This window comes from Anser brachyrhynchus, assembly GCF_964034855.1.
Source record: "Anser brachyrhynchus genome assembly, chromosome: 15".
Classification (NCBI taxonomy): Eukaryota; Metazoa; Chordata; class Aves; order Anseriformes; family Anatidae; genus Anser; species Anser brachyrhynchus.
Window position 1 is genome coordinate 555,948 of NC_137733.1, and position 23,118 is coordinate 579,065.

Genomic DNA, 23,118 nt, shown 5'->3' on the forward strand with positions numbered 1-23,118 from the left:
TTGTCTTAGCGTAGACTATTTTTTGCCAAGATGCCATGAATCATTAAATTTGAATGTGAACTGATTGTCAGCTGAGAAACTGCTGATGGTAATTACAAGAGTAACTTGGTTGATCACAAGAAGCATGCAGGGGAGGAAAAATCATAATGCTTAGTCGTCCAAAAACAGCTTAATTTTGATGAACAGAAGCCTTATCTGGCCCGAGTTCTTTAATTAAAATTATTAAATTATCTTCCATACAATAAGTAGTTCTCAATAAACAAGCATGTTTATATCCTATATACTAATGAGTTGGATTTCACAGAAAGCATTTTTGAGGCTACTATAGTTGGTAACTCAGAAAAACTCCCTTTCTAGGTGCACAACGCTTTCCAAGTAATTCAGAAAAATGTCACATACAGGGACAAAAGAGTTGTCCCTGGTACATGTTGTACAGGAACAGCAGTGATAAACTTACTGAAACATTAGGTGTTATACTTGCATCTGACTTTCTTGCTTTGAAATGTTTTTTTTGGGGGGGGGGGGGAATTACCCTACATCTTTTTTGCATGACTTGTATAGTTCACTCAGAAGATGCATATGATCAAAAAAAAGCCAACACTTTAATATTTGACAGTCAGAGCTTGTCTGTTGTTTTAGTGGCTTGTAGCTTGAAGTAATTTGGTGGTACTTGGTATTTGATGAGCATCTTGGCCTCCTGTCAGGTTAAAAGTAACAGTGTATGCTGTCACACGAAGTGATGGACCTGCCTCTTCATGTGCTGGGATCAGTGTGCTGAGCCACACACACAAAAAAGACAACAAAAATCAAACCAGATACCTGGCTGATTTGCTTCCTTGGTTAACTCATTGGTATACAGATATATATAGTGTAAGGAACAGGTAGAATGGTTTGTTGACAGCAAGAGCACCTGTTTTCTGAGTAAAGTGACCATGTACTGTTTAAAGGCAAACTGTACTTCTCTGCTCCTTGCAGTACCCTTCTAGTGGTAGAACATATTGAGCTACTTCTTACAGGAGAACATGGAGGCTCACAATGGTTGTTTCAGATAGTTTTATACTGATGGATTTAACTTCCAAAAATGTGTATAGGATTTGGAAGACTTAGATATTTTGTTCAACTTCAACATTCATTAATATCAGGTCACTGTGATCATCCATGTCCCAGAGTGATGATGCCATATGCAGTTCAAGGTGATAAGATATAAATATCTTAAATATGGATTAAGAGCAAAATCTGTTTCGTAGAATTCTTGCTCTCAAATATCAATCCAATGCAGACATGCTTACAGCACATAAAAGGGTTCATATTAGTGCTATACCTTCATTATACAAGTTTACGTTTCTCTTAATTGCTATATTAGCCAAGATACTAAGTTTGAATTGGACAGCAGATATTTAAATAAAGCTATCATTGTTTACATACCTGTTTTAATATGAATGTGTCCTTTTTAGGAAGGAACAAAGTGTGAAGTTTCCAGAAGACTTCTCAGTTAACCTTCCTAATCTTCTTAAATTTATTTTACATTACTCAAGTCTTTCTTCATCAGCACCCCGTTCCAAAGAATGCTTACATAAAGAAACAGTTTTACAGCAGGGACACATCTCACACTTAGAGAAAGAAATTCAGAAGTTAAGATCAGAAATCAGTGCTCTGCATCAAGCCCATGACCACCTTGAGGCACAGCTTTCTGAAGCAAGAAGAAAAGAACACCGACTACAGCAGCAAAAACACATACTGGAAAAGCAGCACAAGACTCTGCAGCTCCACAGCGAGCAGTTACAAGCCACGTTTGATCAGAAGAATCGAGAATTACTAGAAATGGCTGAAAAGCTTCAAGAATTGGCTGATGCATCAGAAAACCTCCTTAAGGAGAATACTTTACTAAGAATCCTGGTAGCATCAAGGGAAGGAAAGCTACAGAGCAAAGATGAAAGTAACGAAGCCCTTCAGCCAGAGCAAAAGCTTTCTGACGACAATGTATTGGTTTCAACAGCTACTGCCACATCAGAGGAAAAAAGGGTTGATAATATCAATACTGTAGAAACAGAGCACAGTAGTAAAAACAGGACAGAATGATTTCTTTCACAAAGAAAGATGATACAGTATTGGGTAGGTATTTATGCAAATTTTATTGAAATTCATTGTAAATAAAGACTTCTTCCCCCACATGATCTAGAAAAAGAAAAATCAAATGAAATATTTTTGTATACTTGAACAACTTATTAGCTACTAGTATGGAAAACTTTCTGCACTTTACTATTGCACTAACTCGCAAACACCTATCTGATAAAGATGCTGATGTTCAGGGGCAGCCGTGTAAAGCATCTGACTAAGGACCAGTTATTTTTCACCAGCTTTCTCTAGCAGCTGCTAGAAGGAAAAAAATTAGACCATTGATTTATACTTTTCCTTTAATTCCTGAAAATTGCCCTTTACACTGCATTGTTTGCAGAATTAAAATGGAGATACTTTATCTGTATAATCAGTAAACTTGAATGGACAAAGTCATCTTGCTGTAGCTACTCTATTCAAGAACTTCAGCACTTTATATCACTTTTGTACACCAATCATCTGTCTTGAAACCTGCAAGAGCAGAACTGTGTGAACTGTTATCTAGTGAAACAAAACTACAAAAAAATCTTACTGATTTAACCCTTTTTCTCCTTGCTTTTTAGGATTTCTAGAATACAGCAGTCTTAAGTATATGGGTCTGGCTATACATGTTAAGTCTCCTGACACTAGTATATTAAGCATGTGCCAGGGCAAGAACTGCCCTCTAGTATAGCCTATAGTATACTCTAGTGGTAATTCCATTCTAGTGGTAATTCCAGGAGCTTTTCACTACTGTCAGTATTAGTTTTTGCTTCAAATTTGAGCCTTCAATTAAGAAATTAGAAGCCAAATGCAGCACTAAAAATGCAAGACAACATCTTATTCTAGAAGAAAGGGGTATGACCTTACTGAGTAGGCCATTGTTGTCTTATATCCAGTTACACAATTCTCAAGTAAGCTCGCAAGGCACGTGTTAACTGAGTTATGCCATACATACAGGGGCAGGAACCAAACGTGACTTCCGAGGGAGCTGGAATTTGGATTTCATTATTTGTAGCATATTTCCAGAAACAGGTCTTCAGAGTAAACTTTTTTTGTCCTAGGCAATTAAGTGTTTAGAACCCAGATTAGGCACAAGGAAACTACGTATAAAGTCAGAGAGTTTAGGGGCTAGAGTTAAGTAAACCAGGCTTCAAAGCATGTGTGCCTACCCAACAGTTTGAGAGTAGGCAAGCTGGCCTTGGTGGCTTAGTGCTGTCCCTTCTCTCCAAGTATTTAACACATCTTTTTACCGTTTCCATAGCACAGTTTCCTCCACAGAGCAGGAAGTGAAAGAGACATCCCATCCTTACATGAAAGTGCTTCCCAGCTAGTAGTATGAAGACTCCCCCAAACTGAAAAGCAGTCCTGCTTCCCTGTATCAACATTAGTTTGTGTAGGATTGATACTTTTATCTTGTAGTAGTAGAGCTAAGCCACAAGAGTTATCTACAAGATACGTGAATTGAATTCTATAGTTGATCACTTGTGTCTTTTTAGTCTAAAGCCTTTTCACAACAGAGTCCTAACGTTTTGTTTACATATATCTGAATTGCTAAGTACACAAACAGGGCTTCTAGGAAAAAAAGTCAGGTGAGTTACATTTATAAGTAAGTTTTAATAAGTAACCGCTTCTGCAGTTTCAGCATGCAGACTGAAGAGAAAACCCTGCTCTACTGCCACTTCAAACTCCTGGAAACCTTCTGGACCATCCCTGAGGGTTCAGTATCCATCATCAGTTCCCAGTTCCATCAAAATGGCAGTTTCCTTGCAGTAGCTACATGGTTGGAGAGCTCAGTTCTAGCAGCCAAAAGCTTAGCCTATGCCTAGCTGCAACTGAAGGAAACCATTTCCTTTCTTGTAGCTCCTGTGTTTCTTCCCTCAACATGTTACTGTCAGGTATACCTGCTTTTCAAAAGAGGTATTCTACCTTCTTTTCAACGTATTCTGTACCAGTCTGGTGAACTGCTGGAGTTCTGGTTCTATGGCTGTGTACTCAGAAGTTAATAGCAGAAGCAAGTTTTAACTGCAGATCTGGTTTTGAAGGTCTGGATTCCACCTACAGTTATAGGTCAGGAGTCCTCTTGTGTTACATACAATTGCACCACACTATTCTCATGTGCTGTGGAGCACAAAGCAAAAAGCTTCTGGCAGCCTATTTACAGTTCACAGTTGTAAAGTAGTTCACATTACAGTAGTAGCTCCATCAAAATAGGCTCAGCTAAACATTCAAGTAACAAAAAGACGCTATCAGTCTCTTCACTCAAAGATATTCAGGGTGTCCATTGCCGGCAATGGACTTTAGGCCAGGTGAGTCAGCTCCTGTCACAGAAGAAGTAGGATACACAATTGACGCAAAGAGCAACTTCACAGTGCATGCAGTTGCAATGAAAGCTTATTTAAGCCTCATCAGGGTGTTTTCTGATGAGTAGTGTGCACATGACTAAGTTCTTCACAGTATAGAGATTCTTCTGCTGGTTACACACATAAGCACAGACCATGTACAGGCATTGCTCCAAGTTAGCTATGTACTTCTGTGCCATTTGGTGTTAGCTTCGCTTTTCTCTCTACGCAAGGTCCTTTAGCAGAATACTGCACAAGAAGAAAGGGCTCTTTGGTTTCTCCTTCACCCACGATGCTTTCCTCATCTTCAGACTGGCTGATCCTCTGTAGACGCAAGTAACACCAACAGCCCAGTATCAAGGCACCGAGAGCTGCGATAGCAATCAAAATAACAATGACAGTCACCACTCCCGTGGTGGGACTGTGATCCATAATAGACATGGTCAGTATTTTGGATTGTCAGACTTCTTGAGGAAGATTCTGCTGTCCTCACTGTATCTTCAAATTCCTGCTGTGGAAAAAAAAAATAGATAATGCACTTGTTCAGCTTCATCATATTCAGCAATATTACATTTATGGTTGGTGTCCTCTCTGTGATGGCACATGACCCTCCTGCATTCAGTGCCTCAAGCTTCTCCTGCACATACACTTATTTTAAGATGTTTCTTTACAACTTGCCTTTGAATATGCAAATGTCTACACTGACCTGAAGCAAACAAGAGCTAAACTTGGGTTCAACTTGACCTGCTTTCAGGATGCCCATGAGTAAGAATTTTTTTCTAAGAGGAGATGAGAAAAGATACTGAGGCATCTTAGGATCAGGTGGTTCTGAGGCAGAACAGTCCATATCAAGTTTTAATCATAACTCAAGTTAACCAAGTTTTTGCAAACATTGAAGTCACTTGGCAGAGTTCAGCAAACTCACAGCTCGTATCAAGGATATACCTAGATTTACATAGCAAATTATATATATTTTTTGCCAGTAATGGAAGCTATGCAGTTTAGCATGAAGAGATTTGAGACTATTTAATACAAATACTAGATCAAGTGCAGAACAGCAGTGCCTGCATTCATCTGATGTGCAGGCACTGACTGGTGTTGGATTAACTAGTTTCTTCTGGCCGCAATAAGTGCCAGTCTGCTGAGGGCCACATACCCATACAAATGCTGAACAGACTCTTCCTCACCATCCCTGCTGCACCCAGCTGCAGCGTCGGCTCCTTCATGCAAGCCCCCTCACAGGTCAGTCTCACCCAGCCTTAGGTCAGAACCTACAGGCTGTGGGCAGTGCCTTGGATTCTCACCACAACAGAGTCAAGGCAATTACATCACACCTTCACCAACAGCACTTAAGCCAGAGATGGTTTATCCCCTAACCTCTCATGGAATGGCAGACCCACGCACGCCACCACACAGCCATTTCATCCACAGAAGAGAAATCCAGTATGAGCATTATTAGGGCCCAGTGACTTAGAACTAACTTGCACACACTGGTTGTGTTTCCAGCCCTGTAAACTACTGCAGCCAGTAGCCTGTAGCATACCTGACAGAAAGCAGCAAGTCCAGCAGACCCAATTTTCCCCAATTAAAAAAGCACCACCCACACCCAACCATACCACATACCAGCAGCAGCAGAACTATGCCCACTGCAGCCAGACAAGGTACATAATTTTTGTCATGATCATCTTGGTTTTGCAATGCTATAAACTGTGCTTAATCAACACCAGGAGAACAGCTGGGGGTGAGTCAGGGTGGCTTTCATGAGTTTGTTTTCCTCAGGGCATGTCTGAACTGCAGCACCATTTGATCTAGCCACACCAGCACAGTATCAGCACAAATGATTTAGTCTGCTTCTCACGCAGGCACATGAAGCCCTGTCCCACAGCTCACAGGGCTGCTAGCAGCAGCGACAGCATACTGAGCACTGTTTGGTGTGGCACATACCTTTACATCAGAAGTAAACAGTTACTGGTACCTAGAAAATAGCTTTTAACACTAAGAAGTCCAAGAGCTAGATGTTTGGGTCCGGATAACAGACAACCCACACCTATGCAGACTAAGACATTTCTCCATCCCCCTCTGTGACACAGCTGCAAACTGCAGTGGTCCCAGTTCACCATGGATGAAGACGTGGGCATAGTAGTTTGTGAAACTGCGCTTGAGTCTCCCTCAAGTAGGAACCTGAGCTCTTCTGTAACAGGGAAGACCTCTGTCTTGTGACGAGGCTCTCTCTCCCTTACCAGGTTATACACTGGGCTCTTGCTATTCCCGTTTCTTTTGGGATCCCCAGGAGCACAGCTGGCCCACAAGGCCTACTGCCCAGGAAGGTTCTTCTGAACCAAGTACACGCAGTAGCAGCTCAGAGGAGTTCTGAGAGGTAAGCATTTATTGGTGTTCTTGGGTTAAAAAAAAAAATCTTTCTATTCTTGGACATGTCTGTTTAACACCACAGCTATTGCTTCATAGCACTGTTACTGCTTGAGGTTGTGAGGCAGTTTAACCCCTACTTCCACCTTCTGGACAAGCCTTGCTGTTTCAGATCAGTCCTCTCCAGCTGTCCTGTTCCTCAGCAGGCACTGGGAAGGACCTTGCAGGCCCACACACAGGTGCTGGCAACTCCTGCACAGCTGCTGCTTCCAGCAAGTGAGGTGCTACAGCAGCTGACAGCCAGGAGCATAAGTAGGGAGCTTCAAGGTGCAGAGCTGGCCAGAAAGAACATGCTGATTACTGCAGGTATGACAGCTTTGTTTTGTTATCCCCTGCTCTAACAAGTCAACTCTGCTTAGTCATGACAGCTCCTTGAATAAATTCACATGGAATCTTAAACAGAAGGACAGGTTTTAAAACTGGGAGATTATCGTTTCTTGTAGAGAAGCCCTGTCCCTAACTCAGACCCTTAGACTAGAAGGAGGAGCCTAACAAACATCCTTCGTTGCACCTAGCATGGGGTTGATCATTTGTATTTAGTATCACCACCTAACCAGACAAGACAACCCAGATGTTAACAGTAGCAGACAGACAGAACAAACTTGCAGGACTCGTCTCTGAGGCAGGATGTTGTAAGTGAACGCTCACTCTGTTCACACTAGAAAGTTAATTCTAACTGGCTTAGGCTCTCCTGTGTGTCAAGTGATTTTGTTTTGATGTGGCAACATAGAAGGTGTTGGAGACGGAGAACTAGGACCTACAGGATGCATTACACTGATTTACCCTTATTAAACAATCTACAGTCCAATCTTGAGTGTACATGAAAACTTACAGGCCCCTCAAAGATCTTGACCAGATGGACAGGTCTTTTTTATTATTATTTTTTTTTAAGTTGAGACTGCTTTTATATTTGATCAAAGAGACTCAGAGTGCCTGAATTCTTAAACTCTGGAACAAAGAAGGGCACAACTTCCTCCAGATGTACTACCCAGCAAGTTTCATTTTCTAGGCACAGAAGTAAGTCCGATCTCACGTTCATGCTGTCAGGATTATCAGGTTGCATCAAGAACCCTTTCTAGCTTCTATTCAGAAAGCTCCTGATGTCTTTGCACCATACTATAGTTAATACTAAGAGCTACAGGAGAAAACAAGCCTAGATGTCTTCAGAAAGATGACTGCATGGACATTCACCCTCTAGCAAAAGGACAACCAGATAAAATTCAAGGTCATTTTCTCAAAGCACTTCAACTCCCACTTCTTAGTGAGAAAGCATAGCAGTCGTTCTTTCTGCAGGCATATCCTCTCCTTTCCACTCAGGAAGCCTGGAGCCAGCACCCTGTGTGTCAGATATTAAGCAACTGTACAGCTTTATAACAGCACAAACAGCTCGTTAATGGTGCATGGTAGTAACTGGGATGGCAGCAGTATTATTTTATCAGCTTCTGATAATTCTGTTTCAAACAAAGGCAGTGCTCTGGCACTGGCTAATGTTGTTAATTCATGCTGAAATTGTTCTCGCTTTAGGTCAGTGCCTAGAGCTAGAGCTCTCCTGCAGCCTTAATTCTGCCCTCAGCGTGGTACATGTGCACACTGCAACCACACTGGTAAGAACCACCAGGGAGACCTTTGGGTTGGGTTGTTTTCAAGATGCAGAACTCAAGAACTCACAGCTCGCCACCAGCAATTGACTGAAATCAAGATTAAGCTGTCTTCAGAGTCCACTTCTCACCTGGAGAAATACTGCATTCTGTTGATCCCCTTAAACTGATCCTAAAGCAGATTACAATGAGCTTTAAGACTCACTTCTCAAAGCATACCTGAGCTAAAGAGGCCTATAAGTATACCAGGAGCAGCACTGACATCATCCACCACTTTTACTGTAAGATATTAAAAGCTGTAAATTCCTGATCTTCAAAGGAATTGCTAGCAACATCTGTATGTATTTGGTGGCACTTCTAGAGCTACATCCATCCCTTCCCGTCCTACTTGCCATCAAAGGACACATCTAAGCACATTTACTCATTAGCAAGATTGGTCAGATTCCCTGGTGGGAACTGCAAATAGCCTATCTCAGTTCCTACAGCAGTCAAGCAGTGAAAACATCAGGTATGAGCCATTTTTCTAGAAGTAACAGCTTTTTTTTTTTTTTGCAGCTAACGCCAGCTTCCACTCACAACTCCATTTGTGAAGTTTTATTATCCAATCCAAAAGCTGGAAGTAAAGGACAAACAGAAAACCAATTTAAATTGCAGAAGGCTGCTGGAGGATAGATTCTATGAGGCTGGCAGTAGTTTCTAAACAAAGTTTTTCATGATTACAAGCATTCTGCTGCTGCTAAGTTAGCTGTGGTTAATACCAGCAGGCATGCACATGAAGAGAAATACTGCTATGGTAACAGCCAAAGCTATAGGAAGAGGCTTCAAAAGGCAATCTAGTGGAGTTCACCCAAACAGAACACTCAAAATCCTCAAGCAACAAAGTTTAAGGTGCAATTGTTAAGCGTTTTTAAAAAGATACTTCAGGCAAAATACCACAAAGAATAATTCAAGTTAAATGAGGTAGGAGAAAAGATATGAGACTAAAACTACCACCATGACTTTAGCTTAGAAATAGATACATAATAACTACTGCGTAGTTAAAAAGCCTCCATGTTAAAATCTTTGCAGGAAAGTAACAGCAGCTTGCACTAGATGCTACTAACTGAAAAATGCTTCCTCTTGTATGTACAAGTAAGATTACTTTTAAGGAATGCTGCATGCTCATCACAAGAGCATCCTCGTTTTCAGTGGAACAAGGAGGGAAAAAGCCTCAGGGGAGATCTGAAACATAATTCTGGCGTTGGCACACAAGTGCGCCCAGCACTCACATTACGCAGCCTCAGAAAGCTGGAGGCCTTCACAGTACGGAAGCAGTCAGCCTTTACTACTGCCAGAGAAACTGTGGGACCACTGTTATTCTCAATCAACTCTAGTTTAATACCCTCTCTTTCTGATAAAGCCAAATTGCACTGCACAAAGCGAGGCTTGGCTGGAGGCTGTTTTAAAAGCAAGGAGCTGTTCAGTGGAAACCTTCAGTACAAGTCTCCTGCCACAACCCTTGTTCCACTTGTGATGAGGAACAAAAGAGCAGGGAAGCCTTAAAAAAGGCTTTTCTGTAGCGAATTCATTATGGACAGGCTTTACTGTCCAGGACAGTTTTCCAACAACTTAGCAGTCAAGCAACAGTTAGAAACACTAGACCTAGCATCACTGCCTGGAACAGCAGTTAAGTCTCCACATGAGGTGTAACAGTACCTTACACTTAATCAAGAATCACTTACAGAGCTTTTACACCAAGTTAAACTACACTGCAGTTAGTATTTTACACGAGACAGCAAGGTGAAGAGAGGGCAGAGCAGGCCAGTGAGTTTCCTGGATGCAGCCACACAATTTCAAAAGCACGCAGATGCTCTCAGCAGCATGGCAAGGGGAATGGCTTTATGCTGTAACAGCCTGTCAGGCAAGAGATCCAGTTTATGGAGAACTAGCAGCAGGTTTCTACTGTTAAGATCACGCCTGCTTCCAAGGCACTTGCCTGGCAAAGCTTCTGTCACACTCCGGACTTGTTTGTCAGTCACAGCCACGCACAGCTCTGATGATGGGCCTGTTCAGACAAGATAACAGGGTCGCTTCTGACAGGTGGTTATCAGAAATAAAGTGCTATGTATACCCTGTCTCATAGCATAATTCCCAATATATTACAAAACTTGCTGAAGTGGCAACATTAAGTTTGCTGATGAAACCCCTTTTTAACTTACACAATTGAATGAGTGTTCAGGATATATGTATTTTAATGGCTTCGTCCAACAGCAGCTAGCTTATTCCTGTTTATTACTGATAACCAAGCAGTTTTGCTCGATTATACTCTGCTCACAGACTGCAAGTAACACCAAACCCTGTCACGTACCAGCACCAAGTAGCTCAATAGCTCGGGCTCTTAGTCCTGCACTCCGGGTTTCCATCTCAGCTCACGGGAAAAGCGAAGGTGAGGCTGCCCTGCGCCTGGCCTGGCCGCCTTCATCCCCCTGGAGGGAGGAGCTGCACAGCTCCCTGCACGTCCCAGATCCCTTGGGCTCCTTTCCCAGAGGGATGTCCCCGCTCCTGGCAGCCCGGCCAGACGGAGGGGACACCCCCCGCTCCCCTACCCGAGGTGAGGACGGCACCGGGCGCTCCCACCCCTGACGCCCACCCACGGGCCGCATCCTCCCCACGGCAGGCAGCGCAGGGGGCCGCGGAGAGCACAGCCGGCCCTGCCGGCGGCTCCGGGGCCCGGCCCCGCAGCTCCGGCCCACGGCAGCGCGCAGCCAAAGCGTCCCGGAGCCGGGGGCTCGGCGCGGCCGCCCCCCCCGGTCTCCTCTCACACACAAAGAGCGGCCCTGGGGGACCGCGGCGCCCCCCACCCACCCACCCACCCACCCACACACACGGAGCCCTTCCCTCAGCGGCGGCGCCGCCCGGCCTCGCCCGCCCGCTTTGTGTCGAGACCGAGCCCCCAGCCACCAGCCCCTCACCTTCGCTCCGATCCGGCCCCGCCGCAGCCTACGGCGCTCCCACCGACGCCACCTCGGGCGCGACGGCCGCTTCCCCGCCCGCGCCGCCTTATAGCGGGGCCGAGCGGCGCCGCGCCGCGGCCAATGGGCGCCTCGGCGGGCAGGGTCGGGGCCCGGCCCTTCCCTCTGCTCCTCTCCTCTCTTCTCCTCCTCTCGTTTCTCCTCCCCAGCAGCAGCGGCGGCCCCGCCGCCCCTTACAGAGCCGTCCGGGTAGGGCTGGTGGTGCCCGAGGAGGAGAAGGAGGAGGAGAAGGAGGAAGAAGAAGAAGAAGGCGGCTGAGGCGAGGGGCGCTGAGGGAGGAGGTGCCCCCTGCCCTCAGGCAGCTGCGGGGATGCGCTGGGGATTTGGCCGGTTCTGGCTCTCTGCAGCCTCCCCCTGGTTGTTACTGGGCTCAGGCCTGGGGTGAGTGCTGGCAGAGCCCGTCCCGGATTGCTCGAGAGAGCTATGTGGCAAAAAGAGCTGTAAGGGTGAAGGCCTTGACAGGAATTTGGGTGCAGAAGTTACCGTGCTCTCCTGTGAACACCTATTGTACAATATAGGGCTGCTGGCCCCTATCGTGCACAACTTTATAGGGTGTAGGAGTGCCTCATGGTAATGCGCCGTGGGCCTGTGACAATTCACATAAACTTTAAATAAGGTTTCCTTTTAATGGTTGTAACAGCATCGGGTTCTGTTGTGTTTGTGCATCAGCTGCCAATCAAGAGATGATAAAGGGCCCCTAAACACATCTTTAAAGGTTCAAAATCTTTTTAAAAAGCCAAAGACTGAGCACCAACACCAGGCTCCATGCACCGTTAGGAGCTGCGGCCCTGGCACAGCAATGCTGGACATGACAGGAACTCATCTTTGTGTCGGTGAGCTGATGCAGAGGTAGCCAGTGGGGCCAGTAATTTAAAACGATGTTTAAATCACATTTAAGTGTTTGAATGTCTGCATATGCCTGTTTTACATAACCAAGAACGCAGGCTGGCTGTAATGGATTAGTGTCCTGATGCACTTCAGTGAGAAGGTCATGCACTTTTGTACAAAGAACATGAATGCAATTACGAGAGCTGACTGGTAAAAGTCATCCACTCATAGCGCAGCCTTAAGAGAAGTCCAGCAATCTCTTTTAGCATAATTTAGAAACTTTTTGTCTTTGAGAAACTTTTAATAGCAATTTTGTAACCCATACTTGGCACATTGCACAGAGAACAAAGCAGGTTGGTTCACATTGGTTTCTTATCTTTGCAAACTGGCTGCTTGACAAGCACAGGCTGAGAGCATGGGAAGTTCACAGTCTGCTGTGGAGAAAGTACAGGGCTGCTAATCCTTCACAACTGCTTAAAACCTTCTCTTGCTTTGCCGCCTTTACCTGTCTCCAGTTAATGCTCAAGGCTTTTTAAATCTTATGCAGACATATTTAACAATTTTCTGAATTTCACAGCATCATTTAAAGTGTACCCTCCTGCTCTGATGCTTTTATATCACAGCACTTGACATTACATGTGTAATTAACTTCACAGGGAATTATGTGCAGAAGTATTTTGGGGTCAGCTGTAGTCATTATCACAGTCATCCCAGTCTCTGCTGGAGCTACTCCGACCCCTAGCATAGTTTCCAGCAATGTTGATTTTAAGCTTTACTAATTATAGAGGTTCTTTGGTTTCTCTTCAGGGACTAACTATACCACTGTCAGAGAAGTTCATGATCAGATTAAGTTTTGACTGTGATTTGTTTTGTTAGAGTGATAATTTCCATTGTTGCAAATTCACCTCAAGCTCTCCCTGTCTTTCAGCAGCTTTTCAGACAGTTCATGTGGCCACTGAAGTGTACCACGCTTTGGAGCTTTCTGTGTCTTTCCATTAACTATGGATTTTGAATGGTTACTGCCAATAGTTGTTCCTTTAATTAAGGGCATTTGTTGTGTTACTTCTGAAATGGTAGCTAGTAAAATAAAACTCTTGCTTCCTCCGTTCCCACTTGGAAAGACAACAGACATGCTTTCCTGGATCTATATCTGTTCAATTTTCTTTTGTTTTGTGGCACTCTTTGCTGCAAAATCTGTTCAGTAATCATCTTTGCAGCCAAGAAAATATATCAGGAAAACAGATTATTCCACAGAGAATATTTATTTATGTATGTTTTATCTGATCCTTAGAAGTAGCTGTTTTGCAAGTCTATTAAGGGATTGCTAGAGGACAAAATGCTGCCCTCTCTGGTTAAGTAGGCACAAGTAACAGCTCACACCTTTACTTGCAGGCCCACTGGAGAGCACGGACATCACAGAGAAAAGGAGACTGAGCTGAATCCCTCCAGCAGCTTGGCAGGTAAGTTTTCTCTTTCCTGATTTCATTTGAAGGAAGGAAATTTTTAATCCAGCTTTGAAGCTGAAGAGGAATGAAAGTACACGAAGATTCTGTCCGTGTCAAAGCTGAATTTTCAACAGTTTTATAAAGCTCACACACTAAAGCCAGACTTGTTTCCTCTACAAGGGCAGGCTGTATGTACCACAGAAGCTTGCAGATCTTCTGTGGAAGCCTACCAGCTTCCCATATCCTCGTGCTTAAGAAAGCATCTCATGGCTTTTACGCTCAGTCACGGATGAACCTGAGATCTCCACAGTTCCTACTGTTGGCTGAAAGTTTGAGGTTGTTTTTAACCAGTCTGCTGTTTGATGCACAACCTATTGGCTGATGTCTTTAATATCAGAAAGTTGTCTGTTCCTGTTTGCTGTACCTTGACCACTACACTTGGGACATTTTTTTGAGTCTGTGAAACTAAAGCTATTTACTGAGATGGTGTCATCACAGCTTTAGTGTGTTAGGTAGGAAGTAGATAAACTCAGAGGCCAAAGACTGAGTAATCGTCCATAATGAAGGAAACTGGCAGTTTTGTAGGAAAGAAAAGGATAATGAGATTATCAGACAGGTTGCGCTAATAGCACCATTTTAAGTTCCCATTACGTTCAGAGAAAGGCGTGTGTTTGCTCTTTAGTGATGGGAAAACAAAGGCAATTTATATTCCTGAGAACACAGGGATGAGCTTGTCTGTTGTTTTATTTTAAAGTAATCAGCGTAGTCATTACAAAGGAAGATCACTGTTATCCTGTGCTGTTCTGAATACCCACTTGTGATTATATGTGTATATTCCCATGTCCACGGTGTATCTTACTGTCATTTTGCTGTGACTCACAAAGTGTAAAAGCACATTTAAGATTAGCATATATCTGAGTAGTAGAATCAATTTGTTTCAGCATTAATTCCACCTTCAGGAATACCCACCTCATCTATTTAAAGAAAACCCATAAAAGATGGTTCCTGTGTGACAGCAGTATGACAATGGTGGATTCTCTTATTCTATTTAGTGTTGTAAGTGGTACTTCATGATGATAGGCTGTGAATCTAGGCCAGGAAAAAAGGATTGTTTAAAACCCATTTGAGCATAAGCTTAGCTGCAGGCTTTAGAAGGCTGAAGCCCTTTTTTGTCATAGAACCTAAGTTGGGACAGGGAGTGTTTCTGCTTACGTGCCTTGTCTTCTGACCTGAAAGAGCAGCTCTTGTATGTAATTACTCAAATGATAATTGTAAAGGTGAAAACTGCTGTACATTTTGTTGACACAGAAGAGTCTCATTGTTTTGCTGCAACATGGCTATCTCCAGTTCTACTGCCTCAAAATACGCAAAATGAGAAACTTCTAGGCTTTTGCTGTCTTGAAACAGCTCAGTCCCATGTTTTGGAGGCTGGTTTTGTATGTTAAGGATAAACAAAGTACAAGGGTATTTCCTTTCTGCAGCAGTTATTTATAAACATTTATGCCAGAGATATGAAGCCTACTGAGAGAAAGTATCTGTTGATAGTGCTGCCATCTCAGACTCACCCTGTGTATACAGGCAGTTTCCTGTCCTTCCAGGTTATGACTTTGATTCAAAAAAGTTATTTTAAACGTGACATCATTTAGGTTTTAGTGGAATCAAATATTGCTTTGTGATTAGGCTGCGAGGGTTGTCTGTATTAGATAGGAGAGCTAACAGTTTCCTAGCTGAAAGATTTGGCAGTGTGAACTTCACTTTGCAGGAACAGTGTTTGCTTGGCACTACAGGTAACTGTGTTATGCTGAAAATCTGATTTTTCAGTATACATTTGGAAAGCAGATTTGTGAGTGGGGGAGTTGTTCAGCATTTCCTTCAGTTTAACTTGACCACAAAGACATATGCAACAAAGCTATTGCCTGTTCCATGACTTGAGGGAGAGCCAAAAAGTTTTTCCATTCTTTTCCTGACCAGTGGAAAAAGACCACATATTTTATGTTCCTGCGTGCAGCAGACTTTTCCCCTTCCTGATGAGCCTAGCACCCTCCTAGTTCCTTCTGTCATCAGTAGTGTGGCCCAGAATACACTTCTACTTTGGCAAAGCAATCTTTTTTTTTCTTTTTTTTTTTTTTTTTTGTAGGACAAACAGTCTGCAATCAGCTCCTCGCTTGTTTCTTAGTGTGAAAATGAAGGACTGCAAAAATGGGTGTGATTAGATCAGTAAGAGCTCAGCCTCTTTCATAGCCTGCAGATACTCCTGATGAGCAGGGACCAAAATAAGCTGACCACTACGTGTGTGTTGTTTTTTTTTCATTTAGTATGAAGACATATTTTCTGATGAACTGAGTGCTTCAGCTACTTTCTAGAAAAGCTGACTGTATAAACTACTATAGAATAGTATGGAAATATATAAGTGAAAAGACATTGCTCATGTTTACTAGATGAAATTAACATCATGGTGGATTATAAGGACTGTAAAATCAGTAAATGTGACCCCCACCCCATACCCAAATCAAAATACATTTTTTTCTGGTTTGGCTTCTTAGTCATTTGGGCCTAACTTTAATCTATTAATTCCTTTCTGTTTAAAATTTGCAAAGGCTTCCAGAACTTTTTTAATTCCTCCTTTTCTCTATGAAGATTTCCTAGGGAATCTTCTTGAAGAACTTCCTTGTTGTGTTCTTCCCACCCCCACCCTTTCCAGAAGACAAGAAAAAAGTATTCATCTGTTCAAATAATTACAGTATTAACTCAACCAAAATGGTTTGGCTGGCTGTAAATCTCTTCCATTTTCATTCTCTCTGCTTCGTTTTCATTTATTGATTTTTTTCTAATGTTACACATCTTGCAGTTCTCCAGGCCACCAGAGACTGTCCTAGGAAAAAAATTGTAATACCAGAATGTTTTATACAAAAACCACAAAGAAAATTACCTGTATTAAAAAAACAACCCTAAGCTGCAGTTACATTTTTCCTCTTTTTAATTTACGCATTATAAAGAAGGCTACAAGTTTCCCTTTCCATGAAAAAGAAAAGAAACAACAAATACATATTCATAAGAGAGTCCAGAAGAGGGGGGGCAGCACAGGGTCTCAGGCTGAGCAGTTTATCAACAAAGCCATTTGTCCCTCAGAGTCCAAGGCCTCTAGACAGTGGCCCTCTTAATTTTACTGTGCATCCCTTTCTTTTACCACCTGGAAGGTATTAAAACACCAAGTTGTAAAAGAGTCCTGGTGTATACGTATGAGTCTTGTTAATAAGAGTCCAGAATTGATCCTTAGCCAATTCTGCAGGTACAGAAAGGCAAATGCCCTGTCCTGCAGACTTGAACTGAAGCTCCTCTCTCTCAAGTTTACCACTGTAAGCGCGTTCGAACAAATATACAAAAAGTTTTTTTAAATGTCTGCCAGGTTTGTAGCCCTCTCCTTGTTTATTGTTTGCCTTACTCAGGCTGTATTTCTTGCGGGTCTTTGAGACATATTTTAATTTTGAATGTGTTGGCTGGGGAAACCCAAAAGAAAATCTGTTTAGATTTCTAATTTGCACATTTAAAGTTTTTTGTTTGTTTGTTTGTTTGTTTGTTTTAAATTTTCAGCATTCAGAGTAGAATAAAGTATTTGGCCTGTATGCTTCATTTTGTACTAGAGCTATGTTGAGGTAGAGCTAGAAATTCACAGATTAGAGTGATATTGCTTAGTAACTTCTTGACACTCTTATTGGATTTTATCACCATAGTTCTGCTTTTTACAGCCAGTGCTTCCTGAAACAGAATAAGTCCACTAATGCAAATCATAGTATGCACCAGTATGTTGCATTTATTGTGACAGATTACCCTGCAGTGGAACATCTCTCCATGTGAAGCTCAGTATGAACCTTCCCTACTGTAGCCAGGAGAAAAAGAAATCCCTTGTTGTCTCAGCATCTGTGCCAACTTGCATTATTTTGCTCTGAATTTTAGGAGCCCTCTTGAAACCGAATCACAATAAACAGTTCAAAATGGAAGTGTCATCCATTACAGAAAACACTATGCAGCAGATCCCTACAAAGAATAGAAATCTAATGAAAACATTTGCTGCTGCGCTTAATGGTTAGAACTGCCTAACGTTAGTAGAGAAACTACGGGTGATTTATAGACAAAATGGTTTTTGAGTGCTATAAACAAGGGGAGCTGGAAATGTTATGGAAATCTAAACCATATTGATAAATCTATTCAGGCAGTTCCAGCTAGTCCCTTGATGACTCTCGCCACCATTTTTTTTCCCTGCAAGTTTCCTGGTAAATTTTGCCCAGGTGTACTTGTTTACTCCTCTGAATCCAGGAAGGCAGCTCATGACCTATGAAACCCAAGACAGGAATACTGCATTGGAACAATCAGGAATTTTAACACAGACAGTATTTAACACATGATGTAGCTATTTTATCTATTAGTAGTAAAGACTATTAAATACAGTATTCTGATTATGAGTAATTGTTTTAGTTGCAATTAAGATCTTCAGATTAATTTCCTGAGTACCAGCAATTACTCACTATACTAGAAGCTGAGCTGTAAGCTGTTCTGCTGTTGGTTGTGCAGAGGCCTTCATTTTCCTTCACACTGCTGCAACTTAATCTATCAGTAATTCTCTCTTCTTTCCTTTACTTCCATTGTTCCAAGTTTCAGGTAAAGACATTTTTATCTTCTTTTTAGGATTAGGTGTACTCTCCCTCTGAAAATCTGCAGCAGGATTTAATTTGAATGGAATCTGCAGCAATTGCACTATGCTATGTCAAATCCTAAATGTCAGCATATATGACTTTCCCTGCATCACAAGTATTGTTAGTATTCTGTACCCTGGTTAGATAGGGTAGTGGAGCCTTAGGGGGTGCTGAAGGGAATTTAGCTGTGGTAAGTGCTGCAGTGGTCGCTGGGTGGAGGACCACATCCCTTAAAGGAGGCCAGAAAGCTGCAAAGCTTGCAGTGCCAATCTAGGGCAAGAGAGGTGCTCTGCTGCAGTTACCAGCACATCCTTGGGGCAAGGGGACTACAGGACAAATGAATTCATGGTTTAACCCTGCATGGTAAGTGGTACACAAGAAGTGTGTATTTGTGCTTGACTGTTTTCCAAGTCAAATTTTACATCCTCATTGCATCAGCTAGGAGGCTTATTCAAGCAGTGCCAACTTCCTCCAAAGTTCAGGGAAGGCAGAGCTTTGTGTCTGTCATCCAGGACTGCAGTCTGTGAGCAAGGAGCAGAGCAGCCTTTTCTCTAGTGACCTCGCTGTCTTCTTGAGTCAGCTTTTAGAGAATTCATTTTTTGTAATTCTTTCTTGTGATAAATACGGGCTAAGTTGTATATGCCAAAGTTCAGTATAAATTTGATTTTTATGATGTTTCTGTTTTGAATGACTCTAGTTTAGAAAATCCTTTATTGCAGCAGAATTAACACAGTGGAAAAACTGTTCCCCACAAAGCAGTTCACAGTAGCTGTCAGCATCAAACGTTTTCCAGGCACTGCGCTCGCCGCCTGGCAGCCATGCCAGGGTAACCTGGCTGCGAACCATCCATGCGTGCAGCCCTGGTGGGTGAAGGGACCGTGCTGCAGGATTACCCACCAGTCATCAGTCGTAAAGGACAACCTATCTTTCTAGCAGTACTACTTACTGTACTACGTGCCCTGCACCTTCTCCAGGATGAATGCACAAGGCTTCAAAACAACGTGGCTTTTTTTTGTCTCTCTGTGAAACAAAACCTACGCAGTATTCCTTACGGTGAGACCTCCAGTCAGCAGTTATTCCCTGAAAAGCAACTACTGTGGGAAATATTTGGACTTTTTTCTCCCACTACATTTCGAAATAACAAAACTGGAAGTGCACATTCCTTGAAACTGATATTAATAGTTGTAAGAAATCAGATCATTTTATAACACTGAAAACTCAGTTACCCTGTAAGTATGATGAAGACATTTCTCTTGTTCCTTTTTATTTCCCATTTGGCTCTTGCAACCTGTGTGAATACATGCCCTCCATTTTAGAAATCTCAGTGCCTCTTGAAGAGTTTCATCTATACTAGTTTCTATATACAAGTTTCTCTGCTATTAGTCATTGCAGCTATACTAATGGTGGGTAGTCTGGACAACCTGGACCTCTCCAGAGTTAGACACCATAGTTGCTTCCGTGCCAGCAGCTGGCCTCTGGCACAGTCTGAACGCTAGCAAAGACAACATGCTGTACCGGGGGTCGTAGGGTATGGCAAATTGAATAACACAACATACGGTGAATGGTGCTGCTGGAGAGAGCAGATATTTATGAATACAGGGCAATATCTTTAATTCCTTTAGGTTTGTGAAGGGTTGAGAACTCTGTGGTGAGAATATTAGCACCGAAAAGAGAGAGCAGGGAATCAGAAGGACAATGGGAACGCTTAAAAAGCTAAAGAGATGTAAAAGCTAAATACAGAGCTCTGGAAGACAGTGATGGTACCATCCCTGCAACCTGTGCAGATTATCCAAACATGATAGCCCCTTTCCATTTACTTGTTGTTAGGGCATCACAGCTATGGCAAGACCCTGAATGTAGCTTTAGGTAGAATTCAATGTAGCTTCAGTTAGAATATAGAATATCTGTCTATATATATCTTATATAGAGAGATATATTCTATATAGAATATCTACCTAGTATATAGAATATCAGCTAGGAAATGATTCTGCATTTTGATGGCATTAGTTACACAGTTTTTGAACAGAAAAAGCAACACAAGTTGCAGGTATTCAGACATGAAAGGTATTGCAGTTTACATCTGTGAACAGTTACAACTGCAAACAGTTTGGATTTACTTAGCGTATAGTTTCCCATGGAGATTATTTCTTATTGGAAGTCTGCGTGGGGCTGTGACCAGTCTGATTATTTGTATCTCATATCTCCATTTGAAGTAGTATCAGGTTATTTGTCAGTGTATAGCCAGATAAGCTGCATGCCTACATATAGGGCTTACATTGTATTAATAGCCTTGAATGATATAGAGGAAAAATCTAAATTAACAGCATTGGTGGAGTTGGTATTCCAGCCTTCATGATGCAGACATGCCTGTTTGTTTTTTTTTCTTCTGTGTTTTCTTTGGTATATGACCAAGTCACATGTTTTCTGATTGTTTAACAGGACCCTAAGTTGCTAAATACAGATAAACAGCTGTAGCTGAGAGCTCCAGTGTCGTCAGATGGCTGATAGCAATGAAATGTAGGTAGTGGGTCAAAACACAAGAGAATAGGAGCATGATCTCCAGGCTAACAGGCAATAGTTCAGAGAGTTGAAAAGCTAAAAAAAAAAAAAACCAACTGTTGAGGAAATCTGTATTACACAGTTCTTCAGCCATTCAAATGCTCTTCATGTTTATTTAAAGCAAACAAGAGCAAATACTGTTTGAAATAGAAATCAATTTATTACTTGGAGAGGTGAAGGAATCTAATGCCTTTACCTGTAGCTGGTGGCAGAGCAGACTCTGACAGCCAGTTCTGAAAAGAATCAAACTGGAAGTGACACAAAAGATTATCACAGACCCAACACAGCAGTTAGACCAGGTTTCCAGCTAACTTCAGGACAGTTGCAAAGCCTCCTGGACACAACTGGTATCTTCCATTTTACAGTGCTGGGCAGAAATGTAGACAGATTACTCCAAAGAGACCTGCTTCTTACTGCTGAGTTAATACAAAAAGCCTTGTAAATGGAAATATGACATCCAGACTGGTACCTGCACACTTCCCTAGATGTGCAAAGAATAAGAAGGTGTTTATTCTGTGAGATGAAGACTTCCTAAGTCACCAGCTTTTTCACTGTGTCTTTCAAGCTGTTTTCCTGGATAAATTAATGTAATCGAAGGCTTCTAATATGTTTCTGTAGACATCATCAACATTAGCACACGAGTCATGCTTCTGGACATCTTGTTTCTTTCAGACAGTGAACGGAAATACCTGAATAAGATGTTCATGTGCTAGTGTTCTCCACTCGGATGCATATGTACTTACTTTAGCTAGCTTGGTTTTGGTTGAAGTTCCCGTAAACTACGCGAACACAGAAAACCTCAGCTTCTTTATGCATTACTTTCCTGATACAGTTTCCTGGACCTATTTGCTTTAAAAGACCATCTATAAAAGTAAGGTTTAATATATTACCTAGGCAGATGTGCAAAGTGTATTTGGCAGTTACTTGGTTTTAAATGCTTTACCACATTATGGATAGCTGCTGCCATTGCTGGTAGATCAACACTACATTTCTATAGAACTATTCAAGGTTATCAATGCTTGTAATCGTCGATAGCCAGTCTTCTACTACCAACGTTAAACAAATTCTTGCTGAGCTCTGTTTAGAGTGAGGCAAAGTTGCTACAGACGGCAAAGCTTGGATGGCTAAGAGCTCAGCGTTTTGAAGTTCTGCCAACTCTGGGCTCAACTGGGTATGTATGACTGTATGCTGGAGAAGCTGAATACAACAGAAATGTGTGGGAGTTGTGGCTGTTCAGTGCTTCTGAAAAAGTATCCACTACTAAGAGATTTAGCTCTAGAAGCCAGGCCTATTGTAAGTTTCAGACTCCCCTGGCAACACTTGAAAATTTTGATATAAACAAATTGTCCAAGGATGCACGGGGTATCTATGCCAGATCCAGGAACAGAAGGCAAATCTCTTGATTACTGTTTTCCCATAAGTATGCAGAATGTTATTTCTCCTGTATTATCTGAACTATAATTATGAGTCTTGCAGGCTTTAGAAGTGTGTGTGCTACTGAAATGCTGAGTTGTTGGAGAGAAACAACATAAGAACTGAGTTATTAATGGTAGCAAATTGGTGATAAAGAGGAGTTATGCTGAAAAATGTATTATAGATGTTCTTTAAAAATTATAAGAGCCTAGCTAAAGTAATCCTGCAAAGTCAGCAGACCCAAGCAAGGCCTTTGATTGAACCTTAAGACTGGAATACTGTTCTGAATGGCTGTCAGTTTGTCCTATCATTTTGGAAACATTTGGGAAACTTAGTCTCACATTCGGAATTAGTTAGCATTTAAGGTCTTGTATTAATTCAACTAGTCTTATAAACTCTGGTACCTCCAGTGTGAGCAGTACCTAAGTAGAACAAAGGATGCAAAATAAGCTGCAGAGAGTGCTACTTGAGTCTTACGCTTCTTGGTAGAATCTGTCTGTCCCTCTCGGTTACTGTCTATTAGTACAATACACAGAAATCCACAGGTAAGACAAAGACAAGCAGCCAGGCAAGAAGAAAGCCTGCAGATGGGAAGAAGCTGGAATCACTGTCACTATGAGATTGTATAAAATGTTCTTAGACTCAGAGATGACAGGAGAAAGTTGGTATATAACTGTTTTGGACAGGAATCTGCAGCATGTAACACTTAA

At 42.2% G+C, this 23,118-nt stretch overlaps 3 protein-coding genes across 7 annotated transcripts in view; 2 read left to right on the forward strand and 1 right to left on the reverse strand.

The window, feature by feature from the left end:
* Window positions 1-2,511, forward strand: part of TXNDC11 (thioredoxin domain containing 11) — a 36,388-nt gene extending 33,877 nt beyond the window's left edge. For both annotated transcript variants that reach the window (XM_080556944.1, XM_080556945.1), the window contains one exon: window positions 1,455-2,511. In XM_080556944.1, coding sequence (XP_080413070.1) covers window positions 1,455-2,079 — 625 coding nt within the window. In that variant the 3' untranslated portion in view covers window positions 2,080-2,511. The remainder of the gene's footprint in view (window positions 1-1,454) is intronic.
* On the reverse strand, window positions 2,109-11,547 carry SNN (stannin). 4 transcript variants are annotated; one of them, XM_080556977.1, is made up of 3 exons: window positions 11,413-11,540; window positions 10,437-10,505; window positions 2,109-4,944 (listed from the first exon to the last, which is right to left on the reverse strand). In XM_080556977.1, the coding sequence occupies exon 3, from the start codon at window positions 4,875-4,877 to the stop codon at window positions 4,614-4,616; it is 264 nt and encodes an 87-aa protein (XP_080413103.1). In that variant the 5' UTR covers window positions 4,878-4,944; window positions 10,437-10,505; window positions 11,413-11,540; the 3' UTR covers window positions 2,109-4,613. The 4 variants fall into 4 exon arrangements, with proteins under 4 accessions (XP_080413103.1, XP_080413102.1, XP_080413101.1 ...); XM_080556976.1 differs by having other exon boundaries at window positions 2,109-4,947; XM_080556975.1 differs by lacking the exon at window positions 10,437-10,505 and having other exon boundaries at window positions 11,413-11,547.
* Window positions 11,548-11,613: 66 nt separating this feature from the next.
* The window catches only part of LITAF (lipopolysaccharide induced TNF factor), an 85,365-nt gene continuing 73,860 nt past the window's right edge, over window positions 11,614-23,118 (forward strand). Inside the window, exons 1-2 of the mRNA XM_080556969.1 lie at window positions 11,614-11,853; window positions 13,693-13,760. Coding sequence (XP_080413095.1) covers window positions 11,783-11,853; window positions 13,693-13,760 — 139 coding nt within the window. The 5' untranslated portion in view covers window positions 11,614-11,782. The remainder of the gene's footprint in view (window positions 11,854-13,692; window positions 13,761-23,118) is intronic.